The sequence below is a fragment of the Anomaloglossus baeobatrachus genome, chromosome 4, assembly GCF_048569485.1.
Source record: "Anomaloglossus baeobatrachus isolate aAnoBae1 chromosome 4, aAnoBae1.hap1, whole genome shotgun sequence".
Lineage (NCBI taxonomy): Eukaryota > Metazoa > Chordata > Amphibia > Anura > Aromobatidae > Anomaloglossus > Anomaloglossus baeobatrachus.
In genome coordinates this window covers 101,955,582-101,979,764 of record NC_134356.1, presented here as the reverse complement: position 1 = coordinate 101,979,764, position 24,183 = coordinate 101,955,582, and the positions used below count along the sequence as shown (strand labels likewise).

General features: G+C 44.6%; 1 protein-coding gene across 1 annotated transcript in view; it reads right to left on the bottom strand.

Annotated features, from left to right (window-relative positions):
* The window catches only part of CTNNA1 (catenin alpha 1), a 148,078-nt gene that overhangs the window by 112,059 nt on the left and 11,836 nt on the right, over positions 1-24,183 (bottom strand). Inside the window, exon 2 of the mRNA XM_075344494.1 lies at positions 2,532-2,635. Within this exon, the coding sequence (XP_075200609.1) occupies positions 2,532-2,633 (102 nt within the window). The 5' untranslated portion in view covers positions 2,634-2,635. The remainder of the gene's footprint in view (positions 1-2,531; positions 2,636-24,183) is intronic.

Here is a 24,183-nt window from a genome sequence, read left to right as displayed (position 1 = left end):
GGGGGTGGGGGGGGGGGGAGGAATTTTTATCTACAGCTTTCATTTTACCAGTTATGTAGATACCAAATATGTATTCATTTTTGTTTTTCTTAATTGCTGAAAAAAAATGTGAAATGTTGAAGAAAAAACAAAAAATCTTGCTTGTGTCAAAACTTCCCCGAGAGCCTAAACTTCTTCAATTTTTGGGGGCTGGAGCTGTGAGGTCTTGTTGTTTGTGCCCCGAGCTGATGTTTTTATTGATATTTTGGGGTAGATGCGATTTTTTGATTGCGTGTTAATAAAAAGAATTCTGTTGTTGTGGCGGCCGAAACTCTGTAATTCTGATGTTTTGATTTTTTCTCTCATTACGCCCTTTACGAATCGGATTAATATATGTAACATTTTGATAGATCAGACATTTCTGGTCACAGCGATACCAAACGTGATTTCTTCCCCATGGGTCAAAAGTGGGGTGACTTGAACCTGTTTTTTTTTTGTTTGTATTTTTGAAAAAAAAAATGTTTATTAATTGTTTGCTGCGATCATGGGATCGATTTAACTATACAGAGCAGTGTATCAGCACCGCTCTGTACAGCAAAAATCATGAATTCCTACAAATGCGACTTGCAGCCGACGTTCACAGGAGGATCATCAAGACTGGCACATGCCCTAAGATGATGGGAGCAGGGAAGGATGCGACATTGATGTGAGATTCACAGCGGTATTTAACTAGATAACAGCAGAGGGCAGATCTCGGATCCATCCGCAGCTGTTAGAGGCACATGTCCGCAGGTTATCAGTAGGCATGGGCAGAGAAAGTTGCATGGTCGGCGTGCAAGCTCGCATCAAAGGCAGAGAGATGACCCATTAAGTACATAGCATCTGATGGGTTGTTCAGGGGTTAAGCTCTGCTCAGGTTCGGATGTCTAGTAGCATTGGTCAGTCTCAGAGGCAATGAGCTGTAAACAAATAAAACCTTTAATTTAAAGAACAGCCTACAACTTTAATATTCAGTTATTTGTAAAGTCACAATTAGAGGGATCTTATGTGAAAAAACGCTACTAACGTGCAGATATGGGTTTAATCGGCAGGGTAACAGCGTTCTGAACCTGCCCGGCACCAGAACTTAGTGCCCTGCTTACAGGAGGAAATTAACTCCTCCCAGCAGCATTCAGCTTCCAATCCTAGGGGTGGCGCCGATGCAGGTTAGATCACCACTCAACGTACAGTGAGCGACGGCTGTAACTGCGCCCCCAACACTGCCGACAGTAGGCACTAAGGCAGAAAGAGAACCGGTCAGCTGCCATAGCCCCCCTACACTGCCACCATGTCTGTATTTCAACATTTTGCTATATTCTAATAAGTCTCTTTTGTAGCTTAGCAATTGGTGAATAACTTAGTTAAACCTATGCTCCTGCTATGTAAATCATCAGGTCACTATTTGGGGGAGCGTTGGGTTTCCCTTAGACATTGCACTTACAAATCCACAAGGGCCCTTACATAATGAGAGAGCAGTTTAGTCCAGTGAAATAAACACCCTGCCCTCCCTTAGTCACCCACTGAACTGCATAGCGCACGTGCAGGCTTAAAGGTAACCTGTCAGGTGTAATATGCACCCAGAACCACGAGCAGTTCTGAGTGCATATTACTAATCCCTGCCTAACTGTCCCTGTGTACACTAGCATAGATAAAGGGATGTTTAGAAAAAGTCTTTCTAAAGATCGTATATTATATGCTAATGAGCACGGGGACTAGTCCCGAGGGTGATTGTTCCCTTATCTAGTCGGCCTGCTTGTGGGCGTACTAACATGCTAATGAACGTGAAGCTACGCCGCACATACCTCACTCTTCATGGTGGCCGGCAGAGGATGGATGCGCTCGGCGCATGATCCGGAGTCCTCTAGACTTACGGTCACGCGCACTGTACCTCACTGAAGCCGCGAAGCTTACACTCAGCATCAGTTTAGTGCGCATGATCGGAAGTCCCGGGTACTCCGGATCATTCACAGAGTGCATTCATCCTCCGCCGGCCGCCATGACGAGTGAGGTATGTGCGACGTAGCTTCGCGTTCATTAGCATGTTAGTACGCCCACAGGGACGTGCTACCATGCTATGCGCACCGACTAGCTAAGGGAACAAACATCCTCAGGACTAGTCCCCTTGCTCATTAGCATATAATATTCAAGCTTTAGAAATAGTTTTTCTAAGGATATCTTTATCTATGCTAGTGTATACAGGGACAGTTAGGCAGGGATTAGCAATATGCACAAGATACATTCCCTTTAAAATTCATGTTATAGTTCACCAATGGCTAAGCCACATTAATGAGCCATTAGAAATAGCTGGAGGTTGAAATTCACACATGGTGGCAGCTTAGGACGACTAGTGCAGATAACTTTCCTTTAAGAAGGGTAGTTGACAGCCCCAACTGAACCACTGCTATACACCTGACTGTCTTTACAAGTTGCCTAGTTATGATTTTATATTTGAGAGAGAGAAAAAAACAGGGTAAAAAAGGTAGAAATCATCGTTAAAGATAAGTCTTACATACCTGAGTAACCAGCGGTTCAAGAAGTCTCTCAACTGCAAGGGTTCGAATTTCAAGACTTTTTGGGTCCCACTTGAAATTAATATTCCCAGCATTTAGAGTCATTTCTGTGAAAAACAAACAGTTGGCATTGGACGATTCACGTTTAGACCACACTCATCCCAAGGCTTGGGTCACACAATAGTATAAAAAATTATCGAGAAAAGTCGGACAAATTGTTTTCTCACTTGTCATCTGTCTGTATACAATGCATTTTTTTTTTTTACTCAACAGCTATTATTTACAGGACCATCTACAGAATTGTAATGTATATATAATAATTGGATGCTATACTGTGGATCTGCATTGTATTTGATTTTTTTCTCACACCCATAGACTTGAATGGGTGAGTCGCATCTAATTTCAGAGTTAAATCGCACCATGGTGTGATTTTTATACTTTGCTTTAGAAGGGAGTCACCAGGTTTTTCCCTTATAAACTGCAGCAACCTCCAGTAGGATCTTATATACAGCATTCTAGAATACTGTAAATAAGAGCCCAGGCCGCAATGTAGAACGTAAAAAATATCTTTATTATACTCACCAAGGGGGCGGTCAGGTCCGATAGACATCACTGCTTGCGGGACAGGCGCCTCCTCTCTGCTGCGATCGCCATTCTCCTTTTTATCCCTGTATGGATGGCGCCTCCTACGTCATCCAAACAGAGTCCTCCATTGAGCTCCTGCGCAGGCGCATTTTGATCTTCCCTGTTGAGGGCAGATTAAAGTATTGTAGTGCACATGTGCAGGCAGTCTTTGACCTTTGCTCACCTGAGCATTTAAGTACTTTGCTCTGCTTTAGATCAAAGTGCGCCTGCGCATGACTGCAATGCTAGCCTCTGAGGATGACGTAGGACGCGGCATCCACATGGGGCTGAGAAGGAGAACGGTGATCGCAGGAGGAGGCGCTGAACCAGAGACCAGCTACACCCATCGGACAGGACCTCCCCCTAGGTGAGTATAATAAAGGTGCTTTTTAAGTTATACACAGCGGCCTGGGCTCTTATATACAGTATTCTAGAATGCTACATAGAAGAGATCACTAGTGGTGGCCACAGCTTTTAAGGGACAAATCTGGTGACAGGTTCCCCTTAAAGCCGAATTGTTACGAGAGAAAAAAAAGTTCATACATCAGCACTGCCTCATTAAATAACATTGGTCAAAGTGAAATGACTTTTTTACATAGGTTTGCACTCTTAACTTATACGGTAGTGTGAGTGAGCCCCAACTAGAAGCCTTCAGCAGCAAATAATGAAAGTTAAGTCATGACACTGAAGGTGATGGTGTGGAGAACATCTACATTGTAAGGTTCAGTCAAGTGCATTGTAGGAATAACTGTAGCTCAAAACAACATTCTCAGGTTGAAGCTCCCCACAAATCCTCAGCTCAATAGCATGATCAATGATAGATCACCAGCTAAACAGTTATGTGAAAATCTAATGAAGGAGGCCTGGGCATAAAGTTCAATGTAACTCAAGACTGCAACTTTAGAAACGAATACTGATAATGCTCCTTGCACATAAATATCAGAAAGCACTAACTACGGTATTTTTCTGTAACCTGAACAGTAGACAAGGTGTGCGAAACAGGAATAACTCAAGGCAAAAAACTGTAACAGAGTCCTTCACATGCCATTAGATTACCGGTGAAGAGATATGATGCAGAGGATCCTTCAGCACATTAAACCTTCACTTCTAGCTCTGCACGTCATATGCCATACCTCCAAAACCAGCTTCTCCACCATTACTGTAGATAAGCATTCCTCTCCACTCTAAACATCAATCCTCACCACTTAAGCACCTTGACCTGATCACCTCCCACCTCATCTCAAACCTCACCCCAACCCTAACCTATCTCTTCAATCTATCACTAACAACTGGTGTCTTCCCCTCATGCCTCGATCACACCCATCCTCAAAAAGTCATAATTCGACCCATCATCTGTATCTAGCTATCGCCCCATATCACTTTTCTGATGCCTCAAAACAAATAGAACAGCATGTTCATCTTGAACTGTCCTCACATCTCTCCTCCTGCTCCTTCTTCAATTGGTTACTAACTGTCTTCCAACAGCATCATTCAACCGAAACTGTCCTAACTTAAGTCACCAACTACCTCTACTAACCATCACAGACAAGTGACACAACTTTGTCCTCCTCCTCCTAGACCTGTATTCTGTGTTCGACACAGTGGACCGTTACCTCCTACTACAGATTCTCTCATCTCTTGGTATCACAGACTTGATCCCATCTTGGATATCTTCATATAAAAAGGGACTGGACATTCACAGTCTCCAATTCACACACCACCTCCTTATCTCTCCCCATCTGTCTGTGTCCCCCAAGGTTCAGTGCTATGGCCCCTACTCTTCTGCATTTACACCTTTTGCCTGGGAAAGCTCATAAGAGTGCCATGGCTTTCAGTAAACCTACCTCTCTGGACCTGACCACCTCCCTACTTACCAGAATCCCACAATGTCTGCCCACTATTTCATCCTACTTCTCGGCTCGATTTCTAAACCTTAACATTGACAAAACGGAATTCATCACCTTTCCCCCATCTCACTCAAACCTCCCCACTCCCAACTGACTTATCCAGCAAAGGCTGCTCACTCTCACCCAGTCCAGAAAGCTCACTGACTTGGGGTAACCCTTGTTTCTACGTTCTCTTTCAAACTACATATCAAAGCCCTCTCCACCTCCTGCCGACTATATCCCAGATCTGTACATTCCTTAACTAAGAATCTGCAAACATATTAGAGCATGCTCTAATCTCCTGACTTGGCTACTGCAACCTCCTGCTCTGTGGCCTCCCTTCTAACAGTCTTGCACCTCTCCAATCTATCCTAAACTCTGCTGTTCGACTAATCCACCCGTCCCCCCTTTAATCCCAAACCTCTTCTCTCTGCCAATCCCTTCACTGGACTACCAGGAACAGTCAGGAGACAGAGGCGGGAATAGATAACAAAACGCGACCTATGTATTCCCAGCCCTGTTGCACCTGTCAATCAAAAGTAGTACATTGCTGTAACTTTACTTGCACATATTTCTGAAATAAAACCTACAATCTCAAAACAGAAGCTATGCTTGCATCCTAGGGGCAGTATAGCACTGACTTTACTTTATATTTGAAAATCCTGATGGTTGGTTTCTTTTAAGTCTATCAAAGCAATGAGTCATGAAAAAAAGTAAATCTCAATCACTGGGACATGTAGAAGCACACTAAAAGGTCAAGGGACACATTTGAAAGAAGGGGCTTGAGCCAGGAACGCCAAAAGTGACTGCGGCAAAAGCGAATCAGTCTTCGCACTCCAATGGAGAGCGGCATAATAAAACTGCAGAGACCCTGATTATACCAATGTATTACTTACTGGGATGCACGTTGTCATTTTCATAAAATCACTTAATAGGTATCAAAAGCCTGGCGACCCTAAACTGGTTATCCACTATAAAACTAGCCGAAATCAACATTGTTCAGAGACAAACTGTAGTTGTCATGTGACACAGCCATATATATTCTATGGAGAGCAGAGAGGAGTCTGGATGGGAACAGGCAGATACAGAAATCGAAAGATCAAGGTGAACTTGCGAACAACTTTACTACCTCCCCCTAAGGCGATTCACATCCAGGCTACTCCGTACTGCTGGATAATGTCCTCCATGCTGCTGCTTCTCTCTAGGAGCTGGATGAACAGGAATCCCTCTCTGTGTGCTGTGCAGAGTATAGCCGAGCTCATAGCAGCTTGTCTCCTCCCAGCTCCCAGGGATTGCAAAGTACAGAAAGAGCATGCAGAGGGGAAAACGGGTCAAAATGCAGGATACAAGCCATAAGGGTACGTGCCCACGATCAGGTCCTGCCACGTCCAGGATGCAGCGGGTCCTGACCTGCGGGACAGCGAGTCTCCTCTGCAGGAGAACGCAGGAGACCACGATGATGAGCGTTTGTGGTGCTGCGGTCTCTCGTTTGTGTCCTCCCTACGGAAGATGCTTTCAGCAAAGAATTAACATGCTTGCGACTCGGAAAGCTGCACCACAGGTTAGTTTTCGCTGTGGGCCGTGCACGCACAGTGGGCATTATTATTATTATTATTTATTATTATAGCGCCATTTATTCCATAGTGCTTTACAGTGAAAGAGGGTATACATACAACAATCATTAACAGTACAAAACAGACTGGTATAGGAGAGAGGACCCTGCCCGCGAGGGCTCACAGTCTATAGGGAATGGATGATGGTACAGTAGGTGAGGACAGAACTGGTTGCACAGTGGTGTACTGGACTGAGGGTTATTGCAGGTTGTAGGCTTGATGAAAGACATGGGTCTTGAGGTTCCTCTTGAAGCTTTCCACGGTAGGGGAGAGTCTGATATGCTGAGGTAGAGCGTTCCAGGGTATGGGGGAGGCACGGGGGAAATCTTGTATGCGATTGTGGGAAGAGGAGATAAGAGAGGAGTAGAGAAGGAGATCTTGTGAGGATCTGAGGTTGCGTGCGGGTAGGTACTGGGAGACTAGGTCACAGATGTAAGGAGGAGACAGGCTGTGGATGGCTTTGTATGTCATGGTTAAAGGAGTTATCCGACATACACTCCAAAAAAAATTGTAAGCTAATCTGTGCTGTATTGTCATATAAATCACCCCTACATTGTTATTTTTAGTTTTCTAACTTTTGTTTCTCTTGAATTCACCCTTTATTCTCTGCAGCACCTTGTTTACATTCAGCTCCAACAAACCTGACAATTTCCTGTATTCTTGGTTGCCAAACCTCAGTCAGAGCTGGCACCACCCAGCCTCAGTGTCCAGGAACGCCCCCTGCCCGGCCGAAGTGTCCAGAAACGCCCCCTGCCCTCCCTCTGCACATTCAATGGCTGTCAGTATTCTGACCAGCACCTGACCTCTCAGCATGTGACAGAGCAGAGATCCAGCTTCTCTCATCTGTGACACAGCAATCAGCTCACATCCCATCCACAATGGTAACAGAAAGAGTTGTTACATGTTCCTCACCCCTTATAGATAAATGAATACTGTGTAAGGCCCCTTTCACACGTCAGTGATTCTGGTACGTTTGTGCTTTTTTTTAAACGTACCAGAATCACTGACATACGCAGACCCATTATAATGAATGGGTCTGCTCACACGTCAGTGATTTTTCACTGTATGTGTCTCCATGCAGCGTTCACGTGTGTCCGTGATTGCCGCACGGAGACATGTCCATTTTTTTTCTGGCATCACTGATGTTCCACGGACCACGCAGTGGTGTGGTCCGTGAAACACGTACCAGAAAAAAACGTGCTTTTAAAATAAAAAACATTTTAACTCACCCGGCGTCCAGCAATGTCCTCTGCAGCCCGTGCAGCTTGCAGCTTCTGAGCCGGCTCATTATTGTCGCGCATATTCATGATGCGCGACACAGCCGACCCGGAAGCAGCTGCTGCGGGGGTCAGCGCCGGCCGGATGCTGCACCGCAGGAGCGATCAGCACCATGGAGAGCGGGAGCGGGCGCAGGTGAGTTGATTACTAAGTGCAATCACGGGCCACGGAGAACGGAGCCCGGATTGCACTTAGACAACCCACATGTGCCGTGAATCACGGCACACGCAGGGACATGTGCGTGTTTTACACGCCAGTGAAAAACGTCACTGTTTTTCACTGACGTGTGAAACGGGCCTAAGGCAGACTATATATAGCACCCAATGTGAGTCTATAGTAGATATATACGCCACGTATGTATGGTACATGTGTGTGTGTGCGTGGTTTGTGTCATATACAGTTAGGTCCAGAAATATTTGGACAGTGACACAATTTTCGCGAGTTGGGCTCTGCATGCCACCACATTGGATTTGAAATGAAACCTCTACAACAGAATTCAAGTGCAGATTGTAACGTTTAATTTGAAGGTTTGAACAAAAATATCTGATAGAAATTGTAGGAATTGTACACATTTATTTACAAACACTCCACATTTTAGGAGGTCAAAAGTAATTGGACAAATAAACCAAACCCAAACAAAATTGTTTAGTTTCAATATTTTGTTGCGAATCCTTTGGAGGCAATCACTGCCTTAAGTCTGGAACCCATGGACATCACCAAACGCTGGGTTTCCTCCTTAATGCTTTGCCAGGCCTTTACAGCCGCAGCCTTCAGGTCTTGCTTGTTTGTGGGTCTTTCCGTCTTAAGTCTGGATTTGAGCAAGTGAAATGCATGCTCAATTGGGTTAAGATCTGGTGATTGACTTGGCCATTGCAGAATGTTCCACTTTTTTGCACTCATGAACTCCTGGGTAGCTTTGGCTGTATTCTTGGGGTCATTGTCCATCTGTACTATGAAGCGCCGTCCGATCAACTTTGCGGCATTTGGCTGATCTGGGCTGAAAGTATATCCCGGTACACTTCAGAATTCATCCGGCTACTCTTGTCTGCTGTTATGTCATCAATAAACACAAGTGACCCAGTGCCATTGAAAGCCATGCATGCCCATGCCATCACGTTGCCTCCACCATGTTTTACAGAGGATGTGGTGTGCCTTGGATCATGTGCCGTTCCCTTTCTTCTCCAAACTTTTTTCTTACCATCATTCTGGTACAGGTTGATCTTGGTCTCATCTGTCCATAGAATACTTTTCCAGAACTGAGCTGGCTTCATGAGGTGTTTTTCAGCAAATTTAACTCTGGCCTGTCTATTTTTGGAATTGATGAATGGTTTGCATCTAGATGTGAACCCTTTGTATTTACTTTCATGGAGTCTTCTCTTTACTGTTGACTTAGAGACAGATACACCTACTTCACTGAGAGTGTTCTGGACTTCAGTTGATGTTGTGAACGGGTTCTTCTTCACCAAAGAAAGTATGCGGCGATCATCCACCACTGTTATCATCCGTGGACGCCCAGGCCTTTTTGAGTTCCCAAGCTCACCAGTCAATTCCTTTTTCCTCAGAATGTACCCGACTGTTGATTTTGCTACTCCAAGCATGTCTGCTATCTCTCTGATGGATTTTTTCTTTTTTTTTCAGCCTCAGGATGTTCTGCTTCACCTCAATTGAGAGTTCCTTAGACCGCATGTTGTCTGGTCACAGCAACAGCTTCCAAATGCAAAACCACACACCTGTAATCAACCCCAGACCTTTTAACTACTTCATTGATTACAGGTTAACGAGGGAGACGCCTTCAGAGTTAATTGCAGCCCTTAGAGTCCCTTGTCCAATTACTTTTGGTCCCTTGAAAAAGAGGAGGCTATGCATTACAGAGCTATGATTCCTAAACCCTTTCTCCGATTTGGATGTGAAAACGCTCATATTGCAGCTGGGAGTGTGCACTTTCAGCCCATATTATATATATAATTGTATTTCTGAACATGTTTTTGTAAACAGCTAAAATAACAAAACTTGTGTCACTGTCCTAATATTTCTGGACCTAACTGTAGTTATGTGTATACATATATACATTATATATATATATATATATATATATATATATATATATATATATATATATATATATATATACACATAGATTCTCCAGGCTTATCCCTCTATGTGTCACTATATGAATTGACACATTGGGCTCCGAATGTAGAGTGTGCAGATTGGATACGAGTGGTCACATGACCATTCATTCTGACTGTCGACAACTGTGTCTGCTGCATGTGATGTGAGGATTCACATATCTACACTGTGTAGCAGCAAGCAAGAAATAGTGCGATAATAATAATAATAATCATCATCTACAATAAAATATAGTTACTGCAGATTTTTGTGAAAAATCTTGACCACTATTTTTTCCTTGGGCTCCATGATATTTTGGTCATGCTGTCATACATCACAGCATGGCTATGTCACTACTAGCATGATGCAGGTCTGTGAGGTGGCTTTCATTTCCGCACTGTCTCGTTCACCGTCTGTCCCGTTCACCGTCTGTCTCTGTCTCTAGCTTTCCGTCTCTTTTCTTTCCCTGTCTGTCTCTCTCTATCCGTCTCCCCACTGACATCTTATTACCTCTTATACTAACACTGTCCTTTGTTACTATAGTAACCAATCACAGCTGAGATTAATAAACTGTAGTTCCAGGCTCCATTCACTTTAATGGAGTCATGTTTTTTGGAGAGTAACTGTAAAGCGCAGGGTTAAATTTTCCTGTGAAACCGTAGTCTACGACGTTCCCTGGGTCACATGAGTCATCTGTGCAAAAAAACGTTATTGTAAATGAGTGCGGATTCCTTTAGCGGACACACTCACACACACACACCTTTATATATTAGATATTTTATATATATATATATATATATATATATATATATATATATATATATATATATATATATATTATATATATATATAATATTTATTTAAAATTGAAAGATATATACAGTTGTGTACCGCTCATGGCGGCAGACCACGTTGCTACTAAGGGACCTGTGAGTCAGGGGGCCAGTTCCAGGGCCTGCACTGGACCCTCCTCCGTCCTGTATTGCACGTTCAACTGAACGATAAATGCCAATACAATTGAAAGCAATGATCTGACGGCTCCCTCCTCCATTATTCTCCCTGTGCTTATGAGCTTTGATGTCTCAGTGCAGAGGGCACAATGATGTCACTTCAACGCACCCTCTGCAGACCAGTGCCGAACATTCAGGACACCTGCTGCGAAGATTGGAGCAGCGGGAGAATGGGGAGAGATGAGTAATTTTTGTAATCATTAGGTGGGGCAGCCATTATACTGTTTTGATCTGTGTAGGGGCCAAAATATAGTTTGCTGGGCTGTATGAGGGGGACATTATAGTATGTGGATGTCTATGTGAAGCGCATTATACTGTGTGTGAGCCATTATAAAATGTGGTGGGTTGTGTCGGGGCTATCATACTGTGTTGATGAAACTGTACTTTGTGGGTTGTTGAAAATGGAGGTTCACGAAACTTTGCGTCATCTTTTCAGAGTAGCTACTGAAAAAACTCGTTCTATCAGTCAGTGTAGGGGTAAACAGCCCTCTTTTCAGAGTATCAGAGGCTATTGTTGGGCAGGACCTGGATTCCGGATGTGTGATCAGGATCAGGCACTTGTGAAATTAAAAATGAATAGTAAAGTAAAAAAAAAAAAAAAAGAAAGCGCTTCATACTGACCGAGGCTCCGTTGCAGCTGTACACTGCTCCCGTGGCTTCTCCTTCACTTGCTGGGCCGCTAATTACTGCTCATTTATATGCACTGCTTTCCCCGTACTCCGGCTGTCCTGTCTCCTGTGATTGGTTGCAGTCAGACGTACCCTTAGCGTATGTGACAGCATCAGCCTACAACCAATCACGGCCAAGACAGTTGATGAGCGGGAAAGCAATTCAACTCTGCGGATCATTATTGTGGTATAAAACGCATAAAAAGTTTTCACTGTGTTTTTCTCCCATATTATGACACCAAGAACAGAAAAAGCATATGGCTACAGTATGCAGCCCCCAGCCGTGCGCTTATCTTGGCTGTGTATCCAAATAAGAGGAACTGCATGCGGCTTTTTTCTTGATTTACAAAAATAATTTAAAAATAAACGAAATTCAGTCCCCCCGAATTTTGGTACCCAGGCATGATAAACCACAAAAGCTGGGGGCTGGTATTGTCAGGCTGGGGAGACCTTTATTTATTGAGCCGCCCCGTGCCTAAAAATAGCAGCCTGCAGCCACTCAGGATTGTCACATCCATTAGATGTGACAATCCCAGCACTTTACCTGGCTCTTCCTGGTTGCTCTGGGGCGGTGGCAATCAGGATAATATGAAGTTAATCACAGCCCACAGCTGCCTCTAAGCCAGATATTAATCGTCAGGGTCTATGAGACACCCCCCCCCCCTTAGTAATCTGTAAGTGACAGTAAATAAACACATACACCAAGAAAAAACAGTTTTTTGTAATTAAATACATCACCCACATAAGCCTCTTGATTAGGCTACATTCACAGGACTGCCCCGTTTTTGCGGTCTGCAAAAAAATGGTCATGTTTTTTCACGGATGCAACTGTGTGGCATCCGTTCCGTTCTGTATATGGTCCGGGTGTCAATCTGCATACATTCCTATTTTTTTCATACTGCAAAAAAACGGAAGCAGCTAGATAGAGGGATAGATAGATACAGATAGCTAGAGGGATAAATAGAGGGATGGATGAATGAATCAAGGGATAGAGGGATAGATAATAGATGAGAAAGACCAATATAATGTCCTACCCCCCCCCCCCCCGCATATTCTAAGCTGGCACCCTTTAGTGCCTTTCATGTGGAACTAAAGGGTGCTTAGCCTTGTATTTAGCCAATAAATACATAATTAAAAAAAAAACAACGTGAGGTCCCCCCTATCTTTTGTAGCCAGCTAGGGTAAAGCAGACGGCTGCAGCCTGCAGACCACAGCTGGCAGCTTCACCTTGGCTGGTAATCCAAAACAGAGGGCACCCCACGCTGTTATTTAAAATTTAAATAAATAATTTAAAACAAAAAACGTGGGGTCCCCCCCAAATTGCATCACCAGCCAAGGTAAAGCGGACAGCTGTGGTCTGGTATTCTCAGACTAGGGAGGTCCACCGTTATTGGACACTCCCCAGCCTAAAAATAGCAGGCTACAGCTGCCCCAGAAGTGGCGCATCCATTGGATGTGCCAATCCTGGCGCTTTGCCCCAACTCATCCCGTTGCCCTGGTGCGTTGGCAAACGGGGTAATATATGGGGTTGATGCCAGATGTGTAATGTCACCTGGCATCAAGCCCTGGGGTTGGTGAGGTCAGGCGTCTATCAGATACCCAACATCACCAACCCAGTCAGTAACAAATAAAAAATAGACAACAAAAAAAGTTTTATTTGAAAAAACACTCCCCACATTCCCTCTTTCAACAATTTATTGACAAGAACAATCCAATCCAGGTCCGGCGTAATCCAATAAGGGGGTCACACGGCGATCCATACCATAGTCAATGAGACTCCCAGTCAATGAAGAACAAAATGTTCCCCATTGGCTGGGAGAGCCGTGCAGTGACCTGAGCTAACATCAATAGGTCAGCCCAGGTCACTGCAGGGGATGCAGAGCGCTGCCATCAGGAGGTTAGATGAGATCATTACCTGCAGTAACGATCTCCTGCTCTCCTGACGTCAGCGCTGTCACTGACTTCTATGCCCGCCGCGTTCTACGCAGTATCGCGAGAGCCCGTGACGTCACTGCTAGTGACAGTCTCGGGCCGCCCGCGAGACGGGCAGAGAAGGCAGTGACCGCGGTGATGTCAGGAGGCAGGAGATCGTCACAGCAGGTAATTATCTCATCTAATCTAACCTGCAGCTACATGTGCAGAGAGCAGGGAGCCGCGCACACTGAGCGCTGGCTCCCTGCTCTCCTAGCTACAGTACACATCGGGTTAATTAACCCGATGTGTACTGCAGCTACATGTCACAGTGCAGAGAGCAGGGAGCCGCGCACACTGCTTAGCGCTGGCTCCCTGCTCTCCTAGCTACAGTACACATCGGGTTAATTACACGATGTGTACTGCAGCTACATGTGCAGAGAGCAGGAGCCGGCGCTGGCAGCGTGAGAGTGGCGGAGGCTGGTAACGAAGGTAAATATCGGGTAACCACCTTGGTTACCCGATGTTTACCTTGGTTACAGCTTACCGCAGCTGCCAGACGCCGGCTCCTGCTCCCTGCTCGCTTCATTTCGTCGCTCTCTCGCTGTCACACACAGCGATCTGTGCGTCACAGCGGGAGAGCGACGACCAAAAAATGAAGCTGGACATTCAGCAACGAGCGGCGACCTCACAGCAGGGGCCAGCTCGTTGCTGGATGTCACACACAGTGACAGCGACGGGACGTCGCTGCAACGTCACAGAAAATGGTGACGTAGCAGCGACGTCGTTGTCGCTGTGTGTGACACCACCTTTAGCAGTCAGTGTCCCGCTCCCTGCCAGCCCCGCGGCGTGAGAAGCTGCTGATACTGCGGGCAGACACTGACATTGCAGTGCGGGCAGCTGCGGGGCTGGCAGGGAGCGGGACACAGACTGCACGGGCAGTGATAAGCAGCGCTCGTCATCCCCGCGGCTGCACGCACTGCAGGGTGAGAAGCAGCTTATACTGCAGAGGGGGGCAAACACTGACACGCTGCAGTGCGGGCATCCGCGGGGCTGGCGCGGGACACAGACTGATGCACACACGTGACCCATGATGACACAGACAGCGCGCACGGGGGAGGGGGGGGGGAGACAGTTCCCAGGGCGTCAGGCAGTAAACATGATAAAGCGCTGGGGACACAGCACTGACAGTGTATCTGACAGCAAGTGTTCCTTGCCTTATTGAACTGGACACTGAATCGGCTGGAATTCAGGGCGCACGTAGCTGGGCACAGGAGGCGGGGGAGGGAGACTACGGAGTGTGTGGGAGGTTGCGGTGAGAGTATGGGGTGCTGGGCAATGTGTGGGAGGGTGCAGGGAACGGGGGCGGTTACTCCACGCACTGTACAGCCCAGCAGGGAGGCGACATGCTGTTCCAGATTTGCATGTCAACATGGCCCTGCCCATGTAGACATGAAATGACCGGAAGCAGCAAAATCGCGGCAGGAGCGGTCATATGACCACTCTGAGCCGGGGGAGAGGGGCTTACAGCAGGGCAGGTAAGTGGTCTCTATCTACTTACCTGCACCAATGTAGCCCAATAGTGTAATAATGAAAAAAAAAAGTCAAAAGAAGCCTGATAACCCCTTTAATGTTTTGAACTAGAGTCGTGGATATCTATAAATCCCATCCACTGTGCTTGTACTGTACAATGCAGGGTTTTGGACACAGCAAAAGCACGTTGCATCCAAAATGCTACAAACACTGATTGTGGGCACACAGCCTAATTGCTAGATATATTGTTATTCCTCAACTGCACACACACAGGACAGCTTATTCTGAAAAGTTGCTTCAGCCTTTCAACCAGGGCTGTGGAGTCGGTAAGCCAAACCTTCGACTCCGACTCCGACTCCTCAAATTCTCTTGCACCGGCTCCGACTCCGACTCCGACTCCGACATATATTGCTTAGTTAGGTGAAAAATTTATTGTAGTACATGAATATGTGTATGTGAACATCAGACATTTAATAATTTTTATGATACGATAATCAAGATATTTGGATAGAACATAAAATATATTTATTGGAATACAACTTTAGAACACAAAAAACTGTAATAAATTGTAAATATGTAATACACTATGTAATATACAGTAGATTACATATATATCTTGTGTGTGTATATACACTGTGTGTATATATATATATATATATATATATATATATATATATATATATATATATATATATTACATATTTACAATTTATTAGTTTTTTGTGTTCTAAAGTTGTATTCCAATAAATATTTTATGTTCTATCCAAATATCTTGATTATTGTATCATAAAAACAATTAAATGTCTGATGTTCACATTGTACTACAATAAATTTTTCACTTAAATATAAGCATTATACTAAATGTTATTATTTAGTAAAATATTCAGCACATTCTGCATTGCACTCCTGTCCCCAATTTATTATATATTTTAGGAGTCGGAGTCGGTGCATTTTATACCGACTCCGACTCCACCAAAATGAGCTCCGACTCCGACTCCGACTCCACGACTCCGACTCCGACTCCACAGCCCTGCTTTCAACAGGTTTAAAAATAATTGCAGTATAAACAAATATTAGATAATGTGGGTTAAAAAGTAACAAAATGCCAGCAGAGTGAAAACACAGCTCCACCTTGTTATAATTCGGCATCTGCACGGTGACGGTGGAATTTCCTGGTGGGGTGTAGCTCAACGCTCACTCTCCTGAGATAAGACGAACACTGCGGAGTGGAAGACTCTGCTCCAGTGTCGGATCTTTAGACCTTTACGGCAGAGTACCACTGCTGTGGAGCCGCCAATCCACTACTTTCCGGGTGACATAAATAGCAGGCATCTCATATCAAAATAACCAGACGCTGCAGTGGACTATTTTCATTTCTACAACAAAAGCGATGCATTGCGGATCCCATTCTATATGAAGTCACAGGTTACTGTAGGAGAAAGAATCTTCCTGAAGGAAAGGAGACCCTTCCCAAGACCCAGAATTGGCAGACAGACAACGTACACCAGTACACTGTACAGGATTAGAGTTTTTACCCTTTAGTTAACAGGCCACATTTTTTCAAATCTGCCATGTTACTTTATGTGGCAATAAACCTGCAATGTTTCAACATATTCCAGTGATGTTGAGATTGTTTTTTGTGACATTTTATTTTAGGACAATGGTAAATTTAGGTTAATATGTTTTGTATTTAAAAAAAAAAATAATAATAGTAATTCTAAAAATTAGCAATTTCCAATCTTTGAATATTGATCCCTTTAATCCACAGTCACACAGTGTGTGTTTGTGTGTGTGTGTGTGTGTATGTCCGGGATTGGCATCTGCACCGTTGCAGCTACAGCCACAAAATTTTGCACATTCACACGTCTGGACCCCGAGAGCGACAGTTATTCGCCAAAAAACCTGCCTCCATTAAAGCGAATGGAGCTGGGAGCCACACTGCAGCCAGAGCTTCAGAAGAATGCGCAGCCACGCCCTTATATGGAATGTTGGCGTGTCACAATGCAGCCAGGCAAAGAGACAGATAGGGAAAGAGGCAGACACAGACAGGGTAAGAGACAGACACAAAGAGACAGACACAGACAAAGAGATAGACTGACAGGGATAGAGTCAGACACAGGGAAACATACAGGGAAAGAGAGGGAAAGAGACAGACAGGGAAAGAGATTGAGACAGACGGAGAAAGAGACAGACAAAGAGATAGAGGGACAGAGAGATATATACAGAGGGGGGGAGACAGACAGAGAATAGGAGAGAAACAGAGAGACAGTTACTATCCCGGGAATGTTAATACATTCTATTTTGTTAACAACAGTTATTAACCCAGGCAAAGCCGGGTAGTACAGCTAGTAGCTAATAAATAACATTTCCCTTATGTCGGCTTTATCGGCATAATCTATGATATGTTCTTTTATTTATAATTGTATCAGTAATTTATCATTTTTGTCAAAGAAATTTACAAAACATTTTTTAGGGATCTATTCAGTTTTGAAGTGACCTGGGGGACCTACCGTATATAATCGGAAACCCCTCAAAGTGAGACCATTTTACAAACAGAGCCCCTCAATAGTCACACCTGCTGTCAGGTAGTTTATTAACCCTTACGATGCTTCTCAGGAATTCAAATAAAGTGACATTACAGAAAAGTTATTTTTACCACCTAAACGTTGCTAACATCTGAGCGGGTCACTATAGCCAGCAGAGTCTAAGTCCGCTATTTGGCCATGAATTGACAAGGCAACCATCAGGACCACACACTCATGATCTCAGGATGGATATGGGGTTAAAGGACCCCCCATACTCTGTTAACCACCTAAATACTATAGCCACTATTAACAGCAGCATCTAAGGGGTTAAATGGCCCTGGTTGGTGCCAATGCCAAATGTGACTGATGCACTTCCATCCAAATAGGAGATACCATTCACTTATATCTCAGGTCAGATTTAGGCTCTGTGCCCACGTTGCGTATTTGCATGCAGTTACGCTGCGTATTGCACCGCAGCGTAACTGCATGCGTCCTTCGTCCCCAGCACAATCTATGAAGATTGTGCATAATCCATGCGCACATTGCGTTTTAGAATGCAGTGATTTGCATACGGCCAAATCGCTGCATTCTAAAAAGCAACATGTCACTTATTCCGTGCGCTTTGGATGCAGGTCCCACACGGTCTATGGTGCGGGCTGCATCCAGAGCGCATGAAATCGGCTTTTTCACTGCATTCATTACGCAGTGTTTCTGCAGCGATTTGACGCACACATGTGCTGTCAAATTGCTGCAGAAATTTCTGCATGGACAAACGCAATGTGGACACATAGCCTTAAGGTGTATTGGTGGTCACTAAAGCATTAAGGATGTCTTCTTCTCAACCATACAGTGCATGTAAAAGGAGGTTTTACCAAACGTTTAGAGTATGGTCGCATTCACACACAGTGTCATGATCCTCTATGCACGGACCAGCTGCATTTCGTCGGCACATGAGGCAGATCAGGTTCAGATCAGGAGACCCACAGCCGACTCGTGAATCACAGCTCGTACTTAGACTGTGACACATAAATGTGTGAATCCGGCTTACATTGGAGGATAACCTATGGAACCAGCAGCATGACCCCTCTGAAGCTCAATGGCGCTAATCTGCGGCTTTAGCGGACAGAATCCGTATCATTAATGAACACGCTTCAAGTTATAAAAGCTGCAGCTCATTCATTACTGACAGTAATTTCATCACAGTTGTAAGATATCCCCTATCCATACAATAGGGGATAACTTACCGATTCATCAGGGTCCGAATGATGATATTTTAGAGGGGCTGAGAACAGGGCTCGGCAGACATAGGACCACTGCAAAGCCAGTATAGAATGTACTGAATATGCACATATTCAATCTCCCCTCATGTCATTGTGTATAGGACTGCCGGGATTAGCTGAGCGCTGAACTCTGCTTTCTCTTACAGTTCAATAGACAATGAAGAAAATGGCGGGCATCTGCACCGATGTGCCATTCAAAACGTACATCCTTATGGGTCTTGGTCTCACTGGGTGTCTCAATGGTCACACAGTAAGTCATAGCCTGTCACATTCATAGGGTATAATGAGCAATTCTGAGAATATCCATTTAATATACTATACTATAATCATTTCCATTGCCACAAAATGATGCAGGATTCTGTCAGATTTGGGTGTGAAATCTACAATAGGCAAACACAATCTTACACGGTGCCCTACTTTCCAGCTACTTTTGAGGCATACTTATGGAAATTAATTCACGGCATTACATAATATTTGAGCGTCTCATGTGGCAGAACTAAGTTCTATGTTGTCGTTTCTGTCAGCCTACATCACACTATTTTATCTGGCAGACTAATGATCTTGATGGCAGAGTCAACAGCGCCACTAATGTCTGATGTGTAATGGATCAGGAACTGACTGTGGTTTTTGCTTTAATCACAATCAACAATGAAAATGTGAACGGTGTCTTACAGCCTTGTACACAGGCACTTAAAAGGGGTATTCACATCTCCAAGATCCTATACCAATATGTAATAATAATTTTAGCAATTACCTCCAGTTAGAAATGTAGTGTAGTTTTCCTGATTAGCTATGTCACTTACCTCATGTGCATAACATTGCAGTAGCTTAGGTATCCATGCTTACAACGGTACGTGCCCACAATCAGTGTTTGCAGCATTTTGGATGCAGCGTGTTTTTGCGGTGTACAAAACGCTGCGTTGTACAGTACAAGCATAGTGCATGGGATTTAAAAAAATCTCATGCCCTCTCTGCTGCTTTTTTCTGCAGTGTAAACGGACCTGCAGTGCAGCTTTCCAAGCCGCATCATGTCAATTTATGCTTGCGGAGACGTAAGTGTTCTCAGTGGGGAGAGCACAGCGAGAGTGTGCAGTGCCCAGCTCCCTGATCGTGAGCACGAATAGCTGCAACCTCCTGCAGTGACGCGATACTCAAGCTGCAATGCCCTGCACATGAGGTAAGAGACCTAGATAATCAGGAAATCTATACTACATTTCTAATTGGAAATATTTGCTAATATTATTATTACATTTACTACACATTGGGATAGGATCTTAGGAATGGGAATTTCCGTCCTTTCTCCAATTTGAGGTGTTAAAGTGGACAAATTATAGAACAGTGGCTCCATAGCTAAATAAAAACTGTCTCGCCTTCATTGTGGAGATATTAGCTTGTGAAGTTTAGGTTATAATTTTTAATTCCAAGCAGGCATCAGATTCTCCCCTTGGGGGCTTGTACTTTTTCCTCTGAATGACACTGCCTAATTATACGTAGGAGGTGTTATGCAGTGGTTAAAAGAACACACCCCTAGATAAGCTTAGGCGCCGCTCACATCAGCGGTATTTTCCAGCAAAACCGGATCCGTCACAAATGCGTTTCAGTTCCATTCATTTCAAATGGAATCGAGGCAATATGCGGTCACATGAGGTTGTGTATGACGCACGCAACTGCATGTGACCGCATCTTGCCGCGATTCCATTGGAAATTAATGGAACTGAAACGCATTTGTGACGGATCCGGTTTTACGGCAAAATACCGCTGATGTGAGGTAAGCCTTAGAGCAGGCCTTCTCCTGTCTGAGGCATGTAATGACAAACAGCTCTGATCTCTCCACCTTCTTTATAGAGTACGGCAGAGTGGAGTTTGATTACAAATGTCTCCAGCATTCATATTATAGCAGCCAGTACAGGGGTGAGGATGAGTATTGACTGCTGTGAGAAGAAAACTGGATTTTCTTGTAATTCACTCTCCGCAATGAGATCAGATGAGCCAGCAATCATACTCAGCTATGGGTACTTTCACACTTGCGTTTATTTCCTTCCGTTACAATCCGCCCTTTTGGAAACCAGCGGAATCCGTTAACGAATTCCGCTGTTTCCCATAGACTTGTATGGATGACGGATTGTACCAAAAGGACCTGCGTTGCTTCCGCTGGGCGACGCTCCGTTGCTTCCGCTCAGCGGGAGGAACGCAGCATGTAACGTTATTTTGAGCAGCGGAATCCTCTGGATTTCACTGCGCATGCTCTTTTTTTTTTTTTTTTAAATCAAACTTTATTTTGGCTTGCGCTGGCCGAACGCTCAGCTGAGCAACCGGCCGCCAGCATGACCGGCCGCCGGCAAGTCACAGCGCTCAGCTGAGCGCCCGCCCGCCGGCATGCCTGGGCGCCGGCAAGTGACAGCGCTCAGCTGAGCGCCCGCCGGCATGCCCGGGCGCCGGCAAGTGACAGCGCTCAGCTGATCACCCGGCGGCCGGCTGCAGGGAGCGATCAGCTGATCACCCGGCGGCCGGCTGCAGGGAGCGATCAGCTGATCACCCGGCGGCCGGCTACTGGGAGCGATCAGCTGATCGTTCACAATAGTCTGCCGCTGGTAAAACTGTAAAAAAAAAAAAACGAATTGCGTTGTTTTGCAGCATCCGTTGCATCCGTTGTGCCACTATATGCAACACATCCGTTGCATCCGTTACACAACGCAATGCAACGGATACCGTTCAACGCAAGTGTGAAACTAGCCTATGCTGTACCTAAAAAGTAGAGATCAGGGCTATCATTACAAATATCACACAGGAGAACGCCAACTCTAACCTTATCTGGGGGAATATTCTTACTTCCACAGCATGACATCTTCTTATGATTGGTCAACATCAAGCAAAGGAAAAAGTACATGCTCAAAGAGAAACAACTCTAGTAACGGCCCCTTGATCTTAGAAATTACAATCTAAGCTTTCCAAGCAAATATCTCTGCAACAGAAACGAGAAATTAAAAAGCTATGCTTTATTCAGCTCTGCAGCCACTATTCTATGATACTGTCAAATAAAACGCGGTGAGAAGGCCTCTTTAAAAAGCGGGCTTTCTGCCACAAGATAAGGCTGCAGCGTGCGCACATACCCTAATAATAAATATAGGAAAAAATTAAAATAGTTTACAATTTCAAATAAAGCCGCCAAAAAGACTAGGGAACCCTTCTGAAGGATACACGTGGGTAGACTCTTGTAAACCTCAAAGTTAGAACATAAAAAGAAAAAAAAGGAAAAGTGCTTACAATAGTGCAGATACCAGTGAATACAATAATGAAGCGGGAGGTACTCGGCTAACTACTTCCACCATTCATGGACACAGCAGGGGCGATGATGTCACTAGACCTAGAGCCTCAGTCCTCAGCCACAGTGAGTGGAGTGGAGCAGAGCATCAGAGGGAACGAGCAGTTTGTGTTGGGGCCATATCACTGTGTGGAGACTATAGTTTGGGTTCATCATACTGTGTGAAGACATAAACACAATATGATGCCTTCAGGCAAGTATTAAGAGCTGTGGGGTCCATTAGGGTGTGTGTTGGGAGTGATGGGGTCCATTAGCCTGTGCGTGTGTATAGGGAGCTGTGGGGTTCATTCAAGTGTGTGCGAGTGTGTGTGTAGTTGTGGGGTCCACTAGGCTGTGCGCGTGTGTAGGGAGCTGTGGGGTCCATTCAGGTGTGTGTGTATGTGTAGTTGTGGGGTCTACTAGTGTGTGGGTGTGTGTGCAGGGAGCTGTGGGGTCCACTAGGCTGTGTGTGTGTAGGGAGCTGCGGGGTCCATTCAGGTGTGTGTGTGTGTGTGTGTGTGTGTGTGTGTGTGTGTGTGTGTGTGTAGTTGTGGAGTCCATTAGGCTGTGTGTGTTTGTGTGGGAAGCAGTGGGGTCAATTCAAATTGAATTTGATGGACCTTCTATTAAATTCCTGGAAGATCTCTCGTGGATTACTTTACAAAAAAGGAAACAATTATGTCCACTGCTTATGACTCAATGATCATCACATTACATATAGATGGAGATTCCGGTTTAGCTTACCAGCCGGGAAAAATAGACGTTCCTCTACAATACAGTCAGCAGCAGACATACATTATTAGTTCTCTAGTCTTCTGGAGATTCCGATACCCAAGTTGCAAAACTGGGAACTTATACCTCCTCCTCCATCACCATCACTTGCATGGAACACAGTTCGTTCACAGAAACAACACTCCATTTACCATGTTGGGCTCAGAAAGACACCTTACCCCCAGACGGAAGAGCCCTCTCTGAACTGCTCTCTCTACATGTAATGTTATGGTAGTCTTATCTCATTTATCTTGAAAATGGTCACCGCTTTCATCAATATCTTTCATTCTTCTCAGGCAGTGGGAACAAAGCCAAGTAACCCGTTTAAGTTTTAATGTGTTTCTTGACTTCACGTTATGTTTTTTTTACAGGCTTTGAAAGTATCCTAGTGTTAATGTGTGCACTGGTTTTTAGATTAAATAAGATCTTTGAAAACGACAATGGTTTTGAAGCCTATAAAAGGATTACGGTATATTCACATGAAAATTGAAAGCATTTTAGGCCTTTTGTAAGGATTTTTTTCCCTTATTTTCTTTGTCTGTGTTGCGTTGCATGTTTTGTCATTTTTGTCCCCACTTTTCCCTACCCTCTCACTCGCCTTCCCCTTTTTATCTCTCTTACATATCCAGAGGTTTATCTGATACAAGGGACATTGTGCCATGGTCACCATCTGATAATTGTGATGCCATCCTTCTGAAGGGCAAGTCATATATTCTCTAACTAGCTGTACTACCCGGCTTCGCTCGGGTTAATGACTGCTGTTAACAAAATAGAATGTATTAACAAAATGTATTCTGCACACAAACACCACAAAACAAATAGATATAAATGTAATTATTAAAAGGCAAAAAACTAAGCTAATAGAAGCATTTCACAACATATATTTCAACACCACAGATATTCCACACAGATTTAAACTAAATTGGCCAAGTAATGTGCTCCGTCTGCCCCTTTCCCCGTCTGTCTCTGTCCAGGTCTGCAGGTAGGTCGGTCGGTCTCTGTCCAGGTCGGTTGGTCTCTGTCCAGGTCGGTTGGTCTCTGTCCAGGTCGGGGTCTGTCTGTCTGTCTCTCTGTCTGTCTAGGAGAGTAACTGTAAAGCGCAGGGTTAAATTTTCCTGTCAAAACATAGTCTACGACGTTCCCTGC